Here is a 21069-nt window from a genome sequence, read left to right as displayed (position 1 = left end):
TTTTTTTTTTTTTTTTCTTCTTATAAGCATGTTTTCTAGCAAAAATATTGCTGTTCTATGTAGAAAAAAAGAATCACCAAGGACTAATCTACTATGACAGACAATGTTCATCTTAGGAGGTACTCATAAAATTAAATTGAGACTTCAGGCTTTTGGCAAATCAAAATACGAAGTCATATTGTCTGTGATAACTGCAGTGCTCCTTAACACTTGCGAGAGAAAACTGCCTGTTTGACCTAAGTGCAGCTCTCATTTGAGTAGGACTCCAAATCCGTATGTGGACAGTTTTTCTCTTTGTAATCATATTTTAGACATCACCAGTAGGCTCTCTTTTTAAAAAATATGGAATCTTTTCTTTATAATTGTCGAGAACTAATTCTTAGCAGAAGTGGCTCTGAGATATTTTGAAGGACCCTGAAGTAAAAGGCATAGGTTTCCTAGTGTGATGTCTTGAATAGCAAAAAATGTTTACTGTTAACTTACTGTCACCCTTTCAGGTGCAGAGTTATTTCCTTGTTAGGCTTGGCTTAATTATTGTCTCTGAAATTAGTGTGCAAGAATAAAGATGTGACCTTACCTAACAAGTTTCTATGAAGTGCTTCACTTGTTAGCTTGTTGTTTGCATTCTCTTTGGGCAATATTAGTTTTCATTTGGTTTGTCTACAGAAACAGTCCCATTACCCAGGAAATCCTAGAGCAGTGCTGATATTCTATGTGTGCCTGCCATGCTGACCTGGAGAGGTTATAGCCTGTGCCTATGGAGAGATACTTGTCCATCTATATTACAAGATAGGGAGGGCATTTAAAAATATCCTTGCAACCTGCACCTTAATTTCTAAACAAAAAATGTCAGCTAGTGCTTTTTATAGGTCTTTGACATGGAAATAATTCTATGTGCACAATGTTGAAAGCATCCAATTTATACAAACCATACACTGTTAAACAGCAGGCAATCATTGCTGTCTTTGTGACAGCACACTTTTTTGGGCTTGGGGTTTTTTTTTGCTTTCCACTGACTCAAGAAAGGACCATATTAAGCCAAAAGAAAGATGATCCTGAATTTAAACCCTTTCCTGACTTTCAAGATAAACTAGTTGCCTGTCTTCTGAGTAAATATGACGAATTCCTCCCATGAAAACTTAGTATGAAGAAATGGGAAACTTGGGTTGTTTTTATTGTGCCAAAGAGATGTTGAAAACGAGAAGTTAGAACATAAAGCAAAAGCTCCCTCAGAAGCTGCCCTCCCCAGCCCTGTTTGGGCTACCAAATATGTAACAAGTTCCACTCACAAGGTCTTTCGTAGGGTTTCGGACACGGAAGAAATACACAACCAAGGAAGTTGGCAAGAGCTCCCAGATGAAAAGAATCACTCCAAACACAATGTAGCCGGCGTCTCCCAGCTGACATTTCAGATCTGCCTGTTAAAATGTCAAAGTGAACAATGTTTACAAATGAAAAAGGCAGCTTGTTTAAAAGGTGCAGGAGGCAACATGTCTTATTATGAAGACCTACACTTACGCAGCTGAAATGTTTGACAGCGTGGGCAGAAATTCCATCTGGTAAAGCTGGATTAACCTGGCTTATGATTAAAGACCTACTAAAAAGAATCAATATTCTATGATGTGCTCAGTACATTGTCTCCCTTTCTTTCCAATGTCCCTTCTTCTTTTTGCTCCTCCTTCTCCTTTGACAAAATCTAAGTTCAGTGGTTTCTTGTCAGGTTTTAAGGCTGGAAAGAAAGCAATAAAATCAAGGTAATGAGAAACTACTCTTCTAGCCCCTTTTCAGATGGAAATAATACGTGAAGGCACAAGCAGTGCCTAAGCCTCCAAGGGCACTGCTGGAAATCTGGCTCTCAAATTTTAAGGGTTGCACCCCTTCAAGTTGGTGCTCACTGTCAGATTGAACAGCAGTGCTGCTACTCCAGTGCTACAGCTGACCTCCCAGCTGCCTTCCTCTCTATCATCTGCTGTAGCTGCAGAGGGCAAATCCTACCCTTCCATGTGTCTCATASAGGGGAAAGCAGGGTCATGTTTCTAATGGGTGAGCTGAGAAMGTACCACAGCACAAATATGGGGCTGTACTACCAGTGTACTACAACTTCCRTACTACAAAAGTGACTACCAACATGGGCACCTGCTCCTTCAGTTCTAGGTCCTTTTCATATGACTGTAATTGTGTGCTCCCAAATCAGTGCAGCCCTAATGTCACATGTCAGACTACATGTTCAAAAAGCAACAGTTCAACGCCCTAAAGCACTTAGTAATAAGTTCCCTACAGTTGTGGCTTCCACGTGAGAAGCTAGATCAAATATTCTGGTCAGGAAGTCCCAGGACCTGTATTCCAGGTCGGCAGCAGTCAGCACRGGAGAGGCCTGCAAGGGCCTAGGGGAGCTGCAGCCACTGCATCACTCCAGGCCCCAGAAGAGGAAGCAGCTGCAGCAGAGGAGCCGCAGCCAGTGCTTCAAGCCAGTCCTCCTAACCCCACGGAGTGGCCCAGCCTGGCTGTGCTCCTCAGCCCCACTGCAKCAGGAGGATCCGCCATCCCCTGACACACTCTGCTCAAGCAGCTCTTAAGGAGMGCCCCCAGGCCATCTTGCCCTACTGCCTACTGACCTATTTGCCGTTGTACCTACTGCTCAGCAGCAAACTTAATGGCTCCGGCTCTGCTCAGCCAACCCGGCACAATGAGGCCCTGGAAACACGGCCCATGCTCTGCCTTTGTGTGGGCAAATGCCAGGTGTCTGGGGCTTTGAGGCCAAACAAAATTGAGAAGGTTTGGAAAACTAAGATCTGAATATTATCCTCTCAACATGCAGGGTGATTTTTTTTTTAATTAATAAAAGTCTAAATCTACATATTTCAATGTAAGAAATTATTCAGATGGCCAAGCTTCATGAAAGTCAACAAGGAATCACCTGCTCGGACACTGCTATTGTTGTTAGTTTTCAATCATCTGAATTTTCACTTGCAATTAAGAGATGACAAAAAAACATAGTCTGAGATTGTAGGACTGAGAGGATTAAAATAAATAACCCCACTGCACTGGATGGCAATGGATTTACAACAGCTGCAGAATTTAACATTTTAGTGGAATCAAGTCCTGTTTTTTCTTCCTCTCCAAATACAGTACCTTCTTTCTAATGGACAGAACACTCTTTTAAAACAAAAGGATTTCTTTTTTTTTTTTTTGAACATTATAATTATGGTAAAAAACATATTAACTAAAAATCTGATTTAATTACTTAAATAATTTTAGCCCTATTTACCTGCCTCCATGCCACTGTTCCCAGAAACTCATATTTCTGAAACAAAGCTATCGTAGTACATTCAGTAAGAAAAAATCAATAGGATTTGATTATGTAAGTGTCTCTTGTCACAGTATTTTGGGAATTAGTCACCCACATATAGAACGAGCTTTTCTCAGCAGCACTTATTTTCATACTTGCCTGATCAGATACGTTGTACCAATCATAATCAAACGAATTGACTTTCTTGGTTTGAGAAAATGATAAGATGAACAAGTTGTAACAGGCTCGTGAGGTATAAAGCAGTATAACAGTCACTCCTATACTTGTCACCTGACAGACGGATGAGCCCTAGGAGAGATTTAAATACAGGTTGTTATTCATACGGGAAGTTGATGAGAACATTGTTTGCATGGACCTTGGGGTTTGTCTCTGCATGACAAATGTGACTGACTTTTTTTCTTTCCTTTTATTGTGTTTGATCACTATAGCATTTTCCACCCCCCCACCAAGGGCTGTGTCTCATTCCTGCTTATGCTGGAGGGATGCTGTTTTCAGAGTGATTGAAGTACATAGAGGCTACACGCGGTGCAAAAGGGAGCAAGAGAGCTCAGCCTCATCCCGCAMCGGGCACTCGCTCACTAGCACCATGTGGCCTTGCTTCTCTTCATAGCAACTTGCTGTACTCGTGTTTCCTGCTCTGAGTAAGGAGCTCAGACAGGAGCAGAACATCCTGCCTCACCCAAGGCAGGGAGGTGGCRAAGCCGGAGCAAGGACAGGGCTGGGGCGGACCAGTGAGACAGCGGGACAGGTTAACACTCCTTGGGAAGGAAAGGGACAGAGCAAGGAAAACAGCCTGGTCCTGTGGCAGGCTCGATAAGAGGCGCCCAGCTGCTGGGCACAGGRCTCAGGGTGCGCAGAGACCAGCAGCAAGAAGGGATGGGCTCCAGGAGCCAGAACTGCAGGGATCAGTGTATGATCATGGAGGCAGGCACAGAAGCGGCATTGCTTTTGCAAGGAGCAGCTCAGAGGGAATTCTGTGCAGTTAGCCTGGAGTAGCGCCTTGCATAGCTGGAGCAGGAAAGACAGGTTAGTGCTCTGTGCCCTTTCACAGGAATAAAATGCCCTGAGTTTGGTGGCTTCACTAGCCCTCCCCTTTCCCTCTTCCAGCAGGGAGATGGGGATGCAGACGGGCTCCTCTCCTACACGTGAAAGAGGAACTGAGAGCCAGGGGCTCCTCTCCTCACAGKACCCTTCACAGCAGCAGAGGAGGCACAAGGGTCTGCACCTGACTCCCCCCACTCAGACACTACTCAGAGCTGCAGACAGCAGCGGCGTGAAGGGCCCTGGCAGGAGACTGCACAAGGACCGGGGCAGCCTGAGGCAGAGAGAGCCACCAAGTCACCATGTGTGCAGCCCCAGCCTTAAGGAAAGCAACCAGCCCYACTCAACTGCTCATCCCTGCTGGTGGCTGCTGTCCTGCGGCTCTGCTGTCCTGCCTGTTCTCTAATGCCGTGAAAGAGGAGTTCAGCAACTAGTCAAAAATCTAGCAGAAATGTAGTTTGCCTTCTTTCCCACCAAAATAAAAAGCCTCATGAAATCAGAGCTGAGAAACACTATGAAATCCACAGAGCCATCAACCTCTCTAATTCACTCCCTGCTTAAAACCTTGCTGGAAACTGCCCTATCCCTGGGGCTACAGCCTGTGCTGATGTCTGCAGCGAGCCCAGCGCCYGCTCTCACAGGCGAATTGAGCCCAGAAGTAGTGAACGCGGCGGTGAGAGCAGCGGCAGGGCCRGCGGGCAGCACACGCCACGCAGGGGAAATGTCTGCTGGGCGCTTGTCTGTTCTCCTTGTGCGTCAGGCAGGGACGGAAACCCCGGGCGGGCAAGAGCGCAGAGCAGCTACTGACTGGCACAARGGGTGACCCACGGAGCAGCACTGACCCACGGAGCACAGCGGAACTGCTGAGCACTGAGGTGCTGGTACTTCCCTCTGTGTGTGTTTGTGCTTCCTGCAGGGACCTTGCCCTGCAGGGACCTGAGCCCTTAAACATGCTGCAGGTCCAACAGCCTTTACACCAAGTACAAAGAAGAAGAAACACATCCTGTTTTCACTGGCTTGGTGAAGGGAAAATGCCAGGGCAAAGCGAAGGCAGAGGAGGCCTTTCTCAGTCCCAGGCCACCACCGAAGAGGGGAGCCCCGGCTGGCAGCACATCCAGCTGGATCCAGCCCAAGGTAGCACCCAAAGGGAGGGCTGCGCTGCCTTAGCCTCAGCTCTGGAGCAGATTTGCCCCTGGGCCCAACCACGGGCACCTTCACCCCAACCCTGCCTCYAAACACCCCAGGGTGCCCATTCTCTCCAGCTATCCTTCTGTCACATCCCTGCTAGACATGGATTTGTCTTTTTACCTAGTGTTGCAGCACAAGAGTAGCAGATTAAAACTGGATGTTTTCCCACTGCTGGCACCAGCATTCTATGTCCATAAATATGTGCAGTCAAATCTCACTGGAAGTCCCCAGAGGAACTCAAATTTCAGGTCAGCAGAAAGAACTAAAGCTCTCATTAATGCTCATTCCCTTATGCAAAGTTCTTGCATCAAGTGAATGTTCTGCCTTTTCCTTGCTGCAGTAATGTCTGAGGTTGTTTGCTTTTTTTTTTTTTTTTTTTTGTGAAATGACTTGAAATAGAGAGGATCATGTTTCCAGCAGGGGAGGAAACGGAACAGAGTAATCTACCAAAGCCTCCCTTAGGTTCACACCGCTTTGTTACCGAGATTTACGCTTCTGAGATTTGCAGCCGTAGAGAATCTTTTCTTACCGGCAGAAATAATCCATTGCTCATGCCCTTTGGTCAGCAAACAGCAGATTTGAAAGAAACAAAACAAACTAAGCTGCGTTTTTAAATCATGGCTCAGCCATGAACTTTCAGTTGTGCCATATGGCCAGATTTGATTAAACAGCAAAAAAATATTCCTTTCATCTGATTAAGCAAATGGAGAGAAGAGTTTTATTGTAGGATTTTCTAAATACTAGCTGAAAAGCAATTTTTTTGAAAGGTTTGCTGTGGTAATAGGTATTGGTTAAATTCTATTCATTTTAAGATTTAACCATTTACCACAACTTTTGTGATGTCACCAGTAAAGCCATCTGTTTGAGCACAGGATGTGTCCAAAGTTGTCAACCCAACAATATTTCTTTTCAAAACATTTTGTAATAAAATAGACTTTTCTTCCCTTTTACCCACTGGACTGAATTTGTAATTTTTATGGCTTTTAGAACACCCTCTCACTATCTATATGACAGTAGACAAATTCATAAAGGGAAGTTCATATTCTCCTTTCTGGATTATCTTTATCACACTACCTTAAATACTAAAATAATCTGTCAATAATTTGACAAGGTGAGGGATCCTAAAGTGTAGACCATCTTTATGTAGTGGTCCTGAAATTAAGTGGTCTCTGGATGGGAATCCGGAGAAAGCAGTATTCACCTGGGAAACAGCTGTGAGAAACTCCAGGTATTACATTCTGCCAATTCTTTGTCTCACAATACTTTGAGGTCTCTCGTGTTAGCCAAAAGCACCGGTGTTACCACCTATAATTTAGTTTCTCTGTGAGCAGGATGGACAGCCAGGTGCAAACTGTGAAGCTTAAGCTCTCAGGGGAACCTAAAGAACTGCAACCTTGCACTGGAAAGGTCCTGTAGAAGAACTGAAAATGCACCTTACCTTGGACTCCAAGTAAATGTTGGCTAAAGACATCTTGGAAATCTTATACAGGCAGATGGAGAGTGAGACTGCACACAGCACAAACAACGTGTCATTAATTGCCACCCGGACAGAGACAATGACTTTTCTCTCTGAATTCTCTGTTCTCACCAGTACAGCACATGTTAAATTCACCAAGAGGAAGAGGAGACTTATGAAAAGAGAAGCCAGGTAGAGGGGCAACCTGAGAGGATGAGGAGAAAACAGAGTTTTAGCAACATTGTTCAGCATGTGTCAGTCATGAGATTGGTTCTTCACTCAGCAACAAAAGGACCACGTCCTGGGGCTGCGAGAGCTCCCAGAGAAACCAGTTGCCCAAAGCCTAAATTAAAGTGCTCCACCTTGCTGGAGAGATGAACATCACCCATTTTAAACATGCTTTTAAAGTTCTGCAATACACCATAAGAATCTAATGGCAAGCAACAAAACTTGAAAGCACCTTAGCAGAACTACAACGGCACAATTCTTAAAAGTGACTTTAAAAATGCATGTGCTTTCTGAGAGCATGCACTTCATACAGCACATTCCTGTTCTTACGCAACTACTCACTTGCATAAGAGACCTGCTTGGAAACCAAAGTTGAGTTGCTTGGAAAACACTGCTTTTGATCTCGGTTTTAATACACAATTAGTCCCATGAACAGCACCATTGACTACCAATGTCTGCAGTCCGATTGCACATTAAACTAACAAAGAGTCTAATAGGAAGAAAAACCTCCCAGGTACTAGCTCCCCAGCCCCTTTCTCTGTCCCTTTTCCGAAGTATCTTGATCATGAGCAATATTTTGAAAATAAAATCGAGAATTTTAAATATGCACACTGATTCTGAATTGACAGTTGCCATTGATGTCAGGCAAAGTGTTCATTTGCACAGCCCCAGGAGCAGAGCTGGAACAGAAGTGTGAGGCAGAGGAGCCTAGAAGCTGGGCTGTTTTCAACCATCTCTTTTATGCATCTCCCCAGCTCTGCTACTTACAATACAAGTATGCCACATATGGAAGGATGGCTGCTTTTCTCTTTACACCTACACACAGCTGCAGAGCTTTTCATTAAAAAAAAAAAAAAAAAGGGACTGTGTTTTCATTTCTAATGTTGCTTATTGTATTATCACTGCTGACCAAGGCAATTTCAGATAAAGTCTRTGAGAGTAGTCACAGAACAGCCCTTCATGTCTGCTGAGAATTTTGAATTTGGCTGATCGGAAATGCCCAAATTGTTTCTGAGGAATTGAAATCTGATTGTTTTACTTTCATTCAGTATAATCTTTTATTTCTGCATGCTCTAATCCTTTTGGGATGGTATCCAGCCAACTATAAAACTGAAGAGTTGGGGTTTTTTTTGAGGGCAGGAACGGGGAGGCTGCATCTTTGAGACTGTTCAGATGTGTAACTGGGAGAACTGAAAGTGATGGCCATGTGTCTTCCCCTCCTCTCCCAAAACACAGAGTGTGATGGACTCATCTCTGCTCCCTGGCTGCAAAGYAAGTAAAATATTCCTGTGGGCAGCAGGCTGAGGAGGAAAGGTGGCCTCTTACACCTCGCCTGCTTGTGGGAGGAACGTGCTCTCTTGCTGCTCGGCTTCATTGGGGGCCCTCCTGCTTGTCCGTACTGTCAGCCTGCAAGCAGCGAGGCCTAGAGGCTTCTCGGACGGGCTCCTCCTGGCCTGGGCCTGGCAGAGCAAAGAGCAGTGTGGTGCTGTTGTGCCCGCACGCTCCTGTGCGCGCCAGGGTGAGCAGCCTCGGCCGGCCCGTTGGGCAGTGCTCCACATAATGATCTTCCATCACCGCTATTGACCTCACGCGGCTGTGGAAGCGGCCGCCGGCTCTGACAACAGGCATGTTGTTGCTGAAGCCTCTGAGTCCGTGGACATGAAGGCTACATCTCTTAGGGCAGTTTTAGGGTCTCTGCAGCTGCCTCACTTAAAGGCAAAACGTGTCACTAAATCTCAGCTTCCAGGGCACTTACAATGGGTGGATAAACATATTTTTTAGAAAACAGGCAGGGAGATGCKCTCACATTATGCAAGTGACTATTTGTTCAGCTATTGTGCGTAATCCTCCTCTTGGGGCTGTTCCCTGAAAAAGGAGCGCTGTGTAATGGAAGGAACTCTGGGGTAGGCGGGTGCTGGGATCTTCTGCTCTTGCTGTGCTAGGCTGGATTCACCCTCTAAGTTTTTCTTTGAATCTAAAATCAAAATTCATCTCAATGCAGTGAGTTCTGGCTGGCTTAATGGGAAAATCCGTGTGAAACTACCTCATTTTGTTTGTGGTTTCCTCAGAAACCATGCAGGGTCTGAGGCTTGTGTGTAACCAGGCTGGCGCACACAATGCAGTAAACCTCACCCAGCCCCAGCGGTGTTAAGAAATCCCCAAGCACACAGAGAGAAGCAGCAGGGCTGCTTCAATACAAAGGGGGACTGGCTCAGGCCTTGAGCTCTTTTGCTACAACTAGCAACAGGAAGGCTCTGCTGAGGAAAGGTTGCTTTACATTCTCATTCCCTTGCAGAAGTTTATATTTTTTTTTCCATATCTGGAAAGATTCTGATTTCTGAGCCTTGTGTCAATAAACAGATGCAGTCCTACTTCACTGCTGCTGCCTGGTTCCTGYAGTCATTACCCATTGCAAGAATGACAACACCAGGCAACAAGGCCTGACCTTTATTAAAGGAAATGAAAAAAAATCAAAAAGTGAACATTCAGCAACGATCAAAAATCAAATTTATTAAGTGCAGACTGCAGCCCTTGTCCGTAGGCCAAAATCATTCGGCTCTCACTAGCCTGCTATAGTTAATGCACATCATTGATGTATTTACTATCTGAGTGTGTATGTATTTAGACCACTTCAGTTACATTGTACAAGAAAGGAAACCAGGTCAGCTTTATATGGCCCTTAAATGCAGGCTAGCCACATCCATACTAAGAGTTGCAGACATTAACACAAAGTGCTAATCAGGTCCTTCATTGTAGAGTTGCATATGAGGATGAAGGCTACACCAGACCCAAGGGTGCTCTGTTAGAAATGCAGTTAACAAGAGGCAGGGTAGACATGAAGCTGTTGCGTGGGTACTCTGTACAAGAGCAATTCAGGTCACAATATGGAAGTGTTTAGGAATGGAAATGCTCCAAGAGCTATGCGCATGGTGCTGATGCCCTCATTCCATACCCATGGCCTAAAAGTCACAAGGCCCCTTTCCTTAAAGGCACTTTTGAGCAATTTTTCAAGAAGAAAGCCTTGCCACATACGTCAGCAGCAGATGAGGTTCGAAGTTTCTGCCTCACCATGCCCCGCTGCTCATGCTGGGGCTGGCTGGGGACCTGGCTGCCGTGAGTCCAAGTTGTCAGCCAGTCCACACTCCTGGGTTTCCATCCCACAGAAGCCAAAGGAGAATGTCAATCTTTGTGCCATGGTACTGACCAGGGAGCATCTGGCTCTTGCCCCTTGTGTTTGGGATGTATCCAAGCTATGCACACAGACCCACTCACTTGCAAGCATTCCTGGGTCCACCAAACAGATGTAGCCTTTCTCATTGCACCCATATTGGCTGCATCAGCTTCCTTCCAGCAAGAAGACCCTCATCCCTCGCTCAGCCACCAACCCTTGTTGGCCCTACCCTTCCTAGTCATCAACACCAGCACAGGCCAACCCACACTGCTCTCACTGTATATTCCACCAAACGTGGTTTCTGAAACACTTGCTCCACACATCTGCCAATCCAGCCGTATCAAAACCCAACTTGATAACAAGGTTTCCAGGGCAAGAACAATCCTAATATTTGTTGATATAGTTGTTGTTGTTATAGTGCCATATTCTGCTGAACAGTAAATCAGTAGCAGGTCAGATTACAGTTGCAAATTATTTTGCTTTCCTATCCTGAACTTAGATTATAAATTCTTTAGAGAGGAGATAGCCTCTCTCTCTTATCCTAGCTAAATAACTTTGCCCTTGACTGAGGCTTCTAGGTATTGCAACAATGAACATTTATTTATTGAGCTCTTCTTCAGCTTCCTGAACTTCTACCACCTTTGGGGGAGTTTTTAAGTGGTTCCTGACAATTCCTCCAGCTCAAACATCTCAAACAAATCACTTATATAAATGCAAAGTTGATAAATGCATCAAAACTCCAGAGCTGAGAAGTTATCTTTGAGCTCCCGGACACATCACTGAGATGCATCTATTCTTGCTATCTGTCTCGACAAATCTTTCACCTTCTCAAAGCTTTTCAGTTTCTCTTTTATTATCTCTCTCCTCAATTCTGAATTAATTCTGAGTATACAGTCCCACTCATTCCTGTGACAGTGCACACATCACCCTGCTATCTTTACCAAAGCAGTGCATTTGAATTCCTCAACACACAGAGTTTCTTTTAAAACCTATAAACAGACCACCAAGGTCAGAGTTTCCTGCCTGCAACAGAAATACTTGCCTTGAAATATCTGAATGTCTAAAAATGGAGTTTGTGTTGGAAAATTACACAGACTTCTAAATGTCACAGGAGAGAATATGTTGTCAGAACCATCATTCATCGTTATAAAACTTTTATATATGAGTGGTTATGACCACTACAAATTATCAAAGATGCAGTGTTTCTCCAAATGCATGACTACTTTACTGCAGTTCTTACCTGTATTTGAGTAATTCTGGGGAGTATTTTGACTTAGCCTTGAAAATGACCTGCAAAACAGAAAAATATTGCATCAGACAGGATACACACAAGTAAAGAAAGACACAATGATCTAAAGGCATCCTACCTCACATCAAATGAAATGTAATGATGGGTTTCATTACACACACAAAAAAAATGCATTTATGGCTTATCCATGGCAGGMAACCAATAAACTATTAAAACCACTCAGCAGGATATTAAGATATATCTGTATACAATTTGTCTGCATCATTATTTCTTGTTTATTTTAACTTGGGAGTAAGGTCCTTCATACCAAAATTCACAAGACCAATGGCAGTACAATCCAAAAGGTGAAGAATTATGTCTTTTCATTGCCTGGCAGTACACGTTTGTCATGCAATCAGCTCATACTGGCATATTGGGTTAGATGCTCTATTCACATAAAGAGACCTTAGTACCCTGCCTATAGCTTTCTGGACTGAAATTGGTTATACATGTTGAAACATGTCATATTACCTGAAGGATGTTGGTGGGAACCAAACTCCTTGTTTTAATCCCAGGTGTGTTTGACTTCCACTGACTTATGTTCACTAAGAGAACAGTACACATTTTTATAGTGAGATAGCTGAGACACAATAGTTATCTTGCTGTAGCAGAAAAGAAAAAATATCGATGCATCTGCTACCCAGTAGCTATGTAATATCAGCCCCAGGTATTTAAAAACATAAGCTTCAAGGGAAACATCATTGCTTTTTCGTAAGCCAACACAACTCCTCCATCAAACTGAATTTATAAAGGTCATTTATTTAAAGTCAGCAGCCTACACTAAAACACACTGATTACTTTTTTTTTTTCTTTTTTTTTTAAAAAAAAGCCACATGATTTGTTGTGGGTTATTACCTAATCGTTTTTTTCTCAACTTATCCTGCCTTACCCATTCATTTGGTTTTGCATGCACTTTAGTGTATCTTGCATAATATTTGCTAGGATTACCATACTTTCCCAAGGAAACAGGACTTACGTGATCAAGATGTTTATGTAGCCATGCATCTGCTGTGAAACTCTCTAGCTATCCCACACTATGTGTCTGGTGCTCAGACTGCTCTGAGAATGGAAGACAGAATTATTAAAGTGTCAAGGATGGGATCTTTCTACCATCCTCTTAAAACAGCAACTTAATAGAAGTGGGGGGCCCTGGAAACACACCTCAAATATGCCTTGTCTAGGCAGAATACTGCATAATGTTCCTAAACATTACCCTAAATGAGAAACTGTGCATAGAAAATACTCTAGCATTATAAGAAATACCATACCATAAGAAACCATAAGAAATACTCTAATAATGGGGAAAAAAAGCTTCAATCACAGCTCAAAGTCAAGCATGAGACACAGATCCGGAGAAATCAGGCCTCACTTGTTCCAGTGTTCCTGGAACAACTTGTCATTTAACTCCTATTCACCATAAATAGCTGCCTTTACATGGAAATTATTTCTGTGGCACATGAATCTGCTTAGCTTACTAGGTGAACCAGTAGAGAGAATGGAGCATTTTAGTAGCCCTGCAAAAATAACAGCTGAGAATAAAATTGAGAAATTGAAAAAAAAAAAAAAAACCTAAAAATATTCTGCAACCATTGATACTGTTTTCAAATAGTTAACACCTCCAGCACTACCCCTTRTGGAAGATACTTATGATTCCTTATCTAAATACCTAGATGATGAATTCTCACAGGAATTCAGGAGCAAATCTTATTTATTTGCTACTTGAGGAAAGATGTAACAAATCTGTGAATATTTCATGTTTCTGTCGCGCAGCTGTGGGCTGGCAGCTTTCAGAGGAGAGACTGGTTTATAGGGCATTTTGCCTGCCCTCTTTATTCTGCATGACACTGTGGTCAGCTGGGGAGTAAGTAGATTCCTGACCTAATCTGAACTGAACAGGTCTAACTTGTCTTTAGGGCTATTCCACAACCCTCACCTGTTCTGAGTTGCACCTACTCACACATATTGTACCGTTAATTTTGACAACTTTCACGAGCTGYGGCGACCAGAAGTGTTCAAAGCAGTGCACAAAATCACCACACAAGACAAGCAATTTGCAGTGGGCCATATGTGAGACTGAGTTTGGAGAACCTAGGAGATTCATGGGTTCCAGAACCATCCAGGACCATCTCCTGTGGTCCCCCAGCAAAGAAGGGGACCTGAAAGATCATGGTGCACTCTCATCCCAAGACACGGCACAAGTGTGCCCGGCTCAGCAAAGCTGGCCTAGCTCAAACCAGCCGTGACACCTTCCTCTTGCAGGTAACACACAGGACAACATCTGAGGTGAAACTGCTAAAACGGCTGCGTTTCTGCGATTCTACCTTGGCTACCTTATCCTATGAGCATCCTTGCTGGAAGCACTGTGGTTGTCCCAAAAAAGAGACTGTCCAGTGGGAATAAGGATGTCAGAAGCTGATCTCTGCTCACCTTACACGTGTGGGTGCCACTTTTTGCTTTTAAGAGTAATTTAACACGCCCCAAGAGACTGGTTGCTCAATGGCCCCTCCCCACAGGAGTGTTGAGAAAGCTTCCAGTCAATATCTGAGTTATCTAAGCAAGTCTTCCAGCAGACCAGAGCAAACCAGGCTACTCCTAAGAACAGACTACAGAGCCAGCAGAAGGCAGATTTTTTTTTTAAAAAAGATCTTCCAGAGAGGCCCAAGATGAATAGCAACAAGAGAAAGCAAACAAACAAAAACATACACAAAAAAGCTAGTGAAATTTCTTGCTAATTTTCTAACGTCTAGAAGATTAGTTTTTCTTCTTAAAAGCATTTCCTTTTTTGCTTGTTCTTTAAAATAGAAATAGACTATTTTGATTCATTTTTGCTGAAGAACTGGAAACTTCAACCTCAGAAGAGCTTCTCACACTCTCCTCCACTCCCCTGAGGTAGATGTCTGGCACCTAGAGCTGCAGCAGTACAAAAGGGCTCCAAGAAGCCCTTGAGCCAGGGATAATTTCTCTCTTGCAGGAACTGATGCAGCCAGTTGCAAGCTAACCTTGCAGTACCAGAGCCCCGGGAGATGAGCAGTGGGGTGGCAGGAGGGCCCAYGGGCAGTCAAGGGGGCTCCTGCTACGGCTATGCAAGTACATCAGGAGCCTCTCCTGATGAGTGCACTGTAAGCAGCAGTGTTAAGGGTCAAAGCCAAGTCAGATACACCCAGAACAAAACAAAAATAAAAATCTCYCTGGGGCAATTTTAAATCCATGCTCTGATTTAGCTGAATTGATGTGACTGCTGGCATAGACCTCCAGTGTAGCCCTAGGTCTAGCTGAACTAATTCACTTTTACAGGAACCACAGCTCACCAGAGAGCCTCAGGTACATGCTAAGTGCTTGCATACATCTCAAGATGGCTCTCCACACAGGAATGAAGTTTTTTTTCCAGTTCTCACTTCAGAAAGCTGCAGAGTTCAGAGGGTGCTTTTCCATCTCAGGTCTTTTCAWCACTTCCTCCCTCTCCTTCTGTCACATTCTTCCATGCAAATTTCTTTTTTTGTGCCTTGAAACCCGTCTCATACAGACCCAGACCCACCCCCTCAGCTTGAACACCTTTTCTCCACTGTGTATGTTCAGTCTGAGACCCCCCTGCCCCTTCTCTCCTTCCACCATGTTCATTCTTTCATGTTAAATATTTCTACCTTTGGATCAGATTCCCCCAAATATGCCCAGTCTTCTTGCTATTCCCTAAACTCTACATGGTTTGCCAGGCTTGCTTACATGGACAACATGGCTCACTACCATATGCAGCCTCGTGTAAGTTGGTAAAACTAGTAGGCGCAGGAGAGGGACCATCATGAGTCTGGTAGTCACAGTAAATTTGCATGTGTAGCTTTCCCATCAAATCATCTGCCGACTGAAATCACCTTATTCCTTCTACCAGATGCTGGCAGGCAGCATCACTGTGGGCAGGTCTAACCTCTCCTATGGACCCAACAGACTTGATGACACTTAGCGATCTCTGTTTTGATTCCTGTGTAGTCTTCTGTGTGTGGAGCCTAGAGCATGCTTTAAATTAATACAAAGCTATGTAAAGAATGTTGTTATTTTTATTAAAGAAAAAAAAACCTTTCTGTTCTGTCTCTGGTGGTATAACTTTTAAAATGYTATCCTGAGTAATTAGAGGATAAGTTATCTTAATTTTCTTCACAGAGATAACGTGTACCTCAATGAGAATTCCACTGAGATCCGTAACCTCTCCCAAAGTGCTGCACTGGTTTTCCCCCACCCTTCAAAGCACTCCTAGCATGGCCAGCTCCCCTCTTAACTGTCTTACCCGGCACAATTTCTCTTCATTTGAAAGTCCCTGATTTTTATCAGCCCTGCCTGGGAGGCAGAGTAAACTTCCCAATCTAGATGCCAGAGAAAGGGAAGGTGCCAGAGGAAGAGGAAGAGGAAGAGGAAGAGGTAAATGCACCTACCAGCCCTTCTCCACCTGCAGAGACTCCCAGGTCTTCAGCTCAGCACCACCTTACCAGGGTGCTGGAGAAGACAAAGGTTAACCCCCAGCCCACCAAATAGCTTGCGGTGCCTGGCCATGGAAGATTTCCAACAGCCCCTAACACTCACGGGCTTTGGCCTTAACCTGTTTTTCTGAGCCTGCAACCCTCCATCCCAGCCTTCATCCTCCTTCACGTGTATCCTGTTCCCCAGGGAAACATAAAGTCTGAAAGGAACAGAACAAATTGAAGCAAGCCCTTTTCTGCTGCCTCTCACCCCACCCCCATAAAAGGCAAGTTTTTATTTTCTTTCCCAGATCCTTTTTAAGTTTATGCCTGCAGCAGTGACGGTAAAGCCTGAGGACTCAGCCCAGCCTCCCCTTGCCATTGGCAAGGGAGAATGGAAGGTTTGGCTGGGCAGGACACAAACAAAAGAGCATTTGAGCTCTGGGATCCTCACTGTCTGGATTCAGTTAAAGTGGAAAATGTTTTTTGCCAATTTACAGTCTTTATCAACAGCCAAAACCAGAAACAACAACAGAACTGTGGTAGCTAAACAGATCTATGGGCTTTTCAGTCTCTGCAGGGGAAATGCACTCTCCTGTTCACTAACTGATCGACCAGGGATTTTCTCTGGCTTGGTATTGCTGTTGGGTTTTTGTTTTATAAAAAGTACCTCTTGATCTCACTTTCATTTAAGACTTAACTTGAATGATTCCTAAACACAGACTTATCCTGAGAGGTAGGTCACATRCCTCTTACCTTTGTAAGACAAGAGAATAAATGCAGAAAAAGGATTAATAAATTTTCCTCAGTTGTTTTACTAGAGATGATATGTATTTTCTGCAGTACCTGATTTCTGAGAGGAASTAACAATACATATGCCTTACCTTTATCATGCTTTATGTTCTGCTATTATATAGATATGTTTTCTGTTATATAGGCCCCTAAGGAATTGTTCTGAGTTAAAACTATTTTGACGATAACTTCTCTCGTGTCTGCTGGTCCTGCCCCAGTGCATTCTTGCTGGTGAAAGTGATGYGCAAATCTGGGCATAACCCCTGCCGTGTTGTCCTCATGGCTTATTTGTCCTGCTACACAGAAGCACAGTCCAAATTCGTGACCTCATTGCTTGGGGATACCTTTCTAAAAACAACAGTTGTGGCTAACTTCCTGTTGGTTGCAAAGCTATTTATTATTCTAAAAAAATGGCCCCAGGCAATTGTCAGGTGAGTTTTTTTCTTTGGCTAGGAAGACCTGCAATTTTTTAGAACTGATTTTTCATCTCATATCCATGTCTCCAAGCATTCTTAGCAGCAGCATCCCTTGTAGAAATGTTTGTGCAGTAGAACAGATAATAAATATTCCCAGGTTCCAGACTCAGGAGGTCACCTCTAGTTCCCGGTCCCGATGCTATACCAAATAATTTCTTGTCCTCTACCTTAGCACCAGTTAACTGGCATGATTTCTCTGTAACGAGACACAGCCATAGTCCCTTTCCTTTCTGGAGAGAAAAGTAAAAGGGATAAAAGTTCCTTCTAAACAGGTCTGTGAAGTTATAAGCCATTACTGAAAACAAAATTCTSTCTCTCCACCCCTTTCTCACTAGTTCTTGCTTGCCTGCTGTGGAAAGCTAGATGCACATTAAATACACAGTCTCAAGGAGATGCTGAATTTCAAGCCAAACCACCTTTTAATGGTTAGAAGTAAAGAATTAATAACAGTGAATTAGAAGTGTGTGCACTGATTCCATGTCTTACATTATATGCTTGCAATGGCTGTGCCTGAATTTCATAAGGCTTTTCTTTGGCTGGGGAGATATTTGAGATGAGATTTCACAGCAGCAACCAGCTCCAAAGCAAACAGCTATACTAACAATATGCTTGTCTACAGTGCCCCACAATCTTGAAAGACTGTGAGACATATCAGAAAGTCTTAAAGTCCCTTTAAATACTGTTTCAAAAGCCTCACAGCAGCCATGTAAGTCAGGTAACCATTACACGCTTTTATAGAAGGGCTCAGAGGAAGAYTGTGAGGGCTCACAGTGACAAAGCAGAAAGTGTGTTAAAGGCAGAACCAGTAGCCTTAGCATTTTTCATGTTTGCAACCACTAGCTCGTACTTCCTTAATGGTATCAGACAGCAATGCCAAAAATAAGTTAAAAGGACACACGAGTGCATTCTGTGAGCTTTCTTCTTGGACTTTTCCCCAGACAAAAGGAGTTGGTTACTACAACACTAAGCCCGAGTGCTGGCAGAGTGCAGACTGCAGCACATTCTCTGTGCTCACTCCATCTCCAGCTTCTCTTGTCTGAGACACGAAGTGCTTCAGACTTCAGCCTTCAATGGGAGCTCTACCTGTGTGTCTGAGGGAAGAATCTGGCCCAGTCCAGGGGGATGGAGCAGAGTGAGTTAGTAGGTCTTTCAGATACCCAATCCAGAAAAGCAAATAAATGTGCAAAGACATCTATGTGGTTCTAAGTATTTAATATGCTCCTAAGTCCTCTTCCAGCCCTCAGGCTTTTACCTCTGCTGCTTTTGCAGCTCTGGGCTGGCAGCTCTCACCTCTGCAGCCAGGCCCGTGGCAGTGTAACCACTGCAGAAGCACCAGACCCAGTCCCCAGCGGGTCCCTTGCAAAGCCCAAACTGTCCCCAGCACTGCTGCGGGTGCTGCGGGACTCGTTGCTGCTCTTGCGGCCACTCACTGGTGCTGGGAAAGCAGCCTGTGCCATTGGTCACATGAGGACAGCCCTGGCTTCCTGCCCAAGGCCCTGCAGTGGGGCTCAGGAAGTAACAAAGGAAACCCCTGCCCTCCTGGAAGCTTCCTGGGAGATCTCAGGCGAGCCAGGCAGCCTCTCTTTGCCTCCATCCCACCTGCAGCCCGGTGCCGAGGCAGCCAAACCTGCTCTAAGAGCTCCCAGCAGGTCTAACCTGCAGCAATGTGGAGCGCTGGACAGTCTCATTCTTGTGGCTTCTCAGGTGTCCATAGCACAGATACCCTCTTTGGGCTTCTTTCTAAAGCACAGATACTGTTCCCTTCCCAGCCTCTACAGTCAAGTTGTCCTTGTATCACAGTGTCCTTGATGCATAAGGAATATCTCTATACAGCACCTAGCCCTTACAGGGATAGGGGCCTGGACACAAGCAGTACCCGGAGCTATTCGTAGTACAGGTCACAACAGGAATGGRAGGCTGCAGTGGGTCTCTATCAACCATTTGACTATTGATACACAGAATAGAAATCTACTTGCTCAGAAACACGTTAGCAAAGCTATGCAAGCTCTGATGGCTGTCAGCAAAATTAGACATTTCAGTTCTGACTGCACACAGAGATCAGGTTTGCTAAGCCAGAAAGTTATGGGGTCTAACAACTACAACAGCAATGACAGAGAATAACAATTAAAAGTCACTTTGAAGGTTTAACCTTCAAGCTTTGCTGTAATTTTTTCCCCCAATCCTTAAATTAAATGACACCATTTTAACGTACAGCAGATAAATCTTTTTGCAAACCACCCAAAGCAACCACTTCAGGCTCCGCGTTTCACTGTTACACCGATYAGTTGCGCGTAATCAAAAGTGAAATTCCCAGCCCAATACCTGATACATGCATCTTGCCCTGCCCAAATACATTAAGAAGTTATATCTTTCTGCTGAGCCTTTAAATAAATAAGTAAGTAAATAAAGCTTTACCATTATGTCWGATTTAATCAACCGAATGTCTGTTGCTTACCTGTGTGAAGTAGAGATTCATCAGGGTCAGGGTGAAAAACTGGAGGCAGACTGGGAAGCAATAGAGAAGCCAGAAGATGAAGGGGCTGAGAGAATTTGCTGTGACAAAGTCTTTGAAGTAAAATGAAAAGAGCACAGTCCTAAGGGAGGCCCAAAACAAGCACAGAAACAGAAAGACAGTTTGGTAACTGAACCTCTTGTGCCTGTAGTGAAGGACCAGCCAGAGCTGGACGTAGATGAACACAAAAAGGAGTGAATAAAAAACAGTATATACAATGGTCAGGCCCAGCTTCACATACGGAGGGACAGCCGGCGTCAGGGTCGGCGGAAGGGTGTCATTTTTCAGTGGGTCCCACTCGGGGGCCTCCATTTGATATGAGGAGTCGTCGGAATTATTTATTAAGTTTGGCTGCCGCTGTTGCCTCCTCCTCCTGCTCCTTTCATCTTCCTACAGCATAGGAATCAAGAAAATGAAAGAAAACAAGCTGCACTTCCTCTTTGGCAGCTCGCTGCGGGCTGGTAGCACATGATCACAATTCAGAGTGATTCATTAGGGCTGCCTTTGTCAGCAACTGGCAGGGAACGCCGGCCCAAAGCTGCCCGTTGCTGATGCTTGTGCACCGATCTCTGCCATCCCCAAGAAACAAAGAAATCCACTCGCCTCTACACAGCGCACTGCCGATTTCTTCCCTCCCCCCCCCTCAGGAAAATCATCTGGATTTTAAATTAGTTCAGTAATGTTGTGTTTTCTGCAATAAGCAGCTACCTGGCAGTTTTCCTGGTGGTAATCAACATTGTATCTTCTCAGGATCTTTTCTTTTGCTTGTTTTGCTTTAAAAAGTACTTTATTTAGCTGCATTTGACTATAAATAATTCTACACAACAAACTCATTAAATTTGAAACACTGCAATAAGCTGCAGCAGTTCAGCTCTGGATTGCAGAAACCTTTGTGTCTATAAGGGAGAGTCTGTATCTCTTAAAACAACTATAAATTTTGGCACAGAAAATCCAACACATTAGCATCCTCTTTTTAATATCCTACATTCCTCTCGAACGGTAGGGAAGGTATATAAGCCTCTCCAAACATGCCAAACAGGTTCTCCTCTTCTTGGCTGTTGCCTATTTGTGCCATCGCTGTGCAGCACTGACCAAACCCACCTTCTGGCACCTACGCCCCTGCAGTTCGGTCTGTGAATTAATAGGTGCTACTGCAGGCTG

The 21069-nt window shown here is 44.2% G+C and overlaps 1 protein-coding gene across 1 annotated transcript in view; it reads right to left on the bottom strand.

The window, feature by feature from the left end:
* GPR137B (G protein-coupled receptor 137B) overlaps nt 1–20357 on the bottom strand; it is a 24488-nt gene extending 4131 nt beyond the window's left edge. The window contains exons 1-5 of the mRNA XM_026037384.1: nt 19852–20357; nt 11636–11685; nt 6978–7200; nt 3449–3598; nt 1290–1418 (exon numbers count right to left, since the gene is read on the bottom strand). Coding sequence (XP_025893169.1) covers nt 1290–1418; nt 3449–3598; nt 6978–7200; nt 11636–11685; nt 19852–20220 — 921 coding nt within the window. The 5' untranslated portion in view covers nt 20221–20357. The remainder of the gene's footprint in view (nt 1–1289; nt 1419–3448; nt 3599–6977; nt 7201–11635; nt 11686–19851) is intronic.
* Nucleotides 20358–21069: the final 712 nt, after the last annotated feature.

Source organism: Nothoprocta perdicaria, unplaced genomic scaffold, assembly GCF_003342845.1.
Source record: "Nothoprocta perdicaria isolate Ctin4 unplaced genomic scaffold, notPer1 scaffold_197, whole genome shotgun sequence".
NCBI classification, from domain to species: domain Eukaryota; kingdom Metazoa; phylum Chordata; class Aves; order Tinamiformes; family Tinamidae; genus Nothoprocta; species Nothoprocta perdicaria.
The sequence above is the reverse complement of the archived record's forward strand: the minus strand, read 5'-3'. Positions and strand labels throughout refer to the sequence as shown.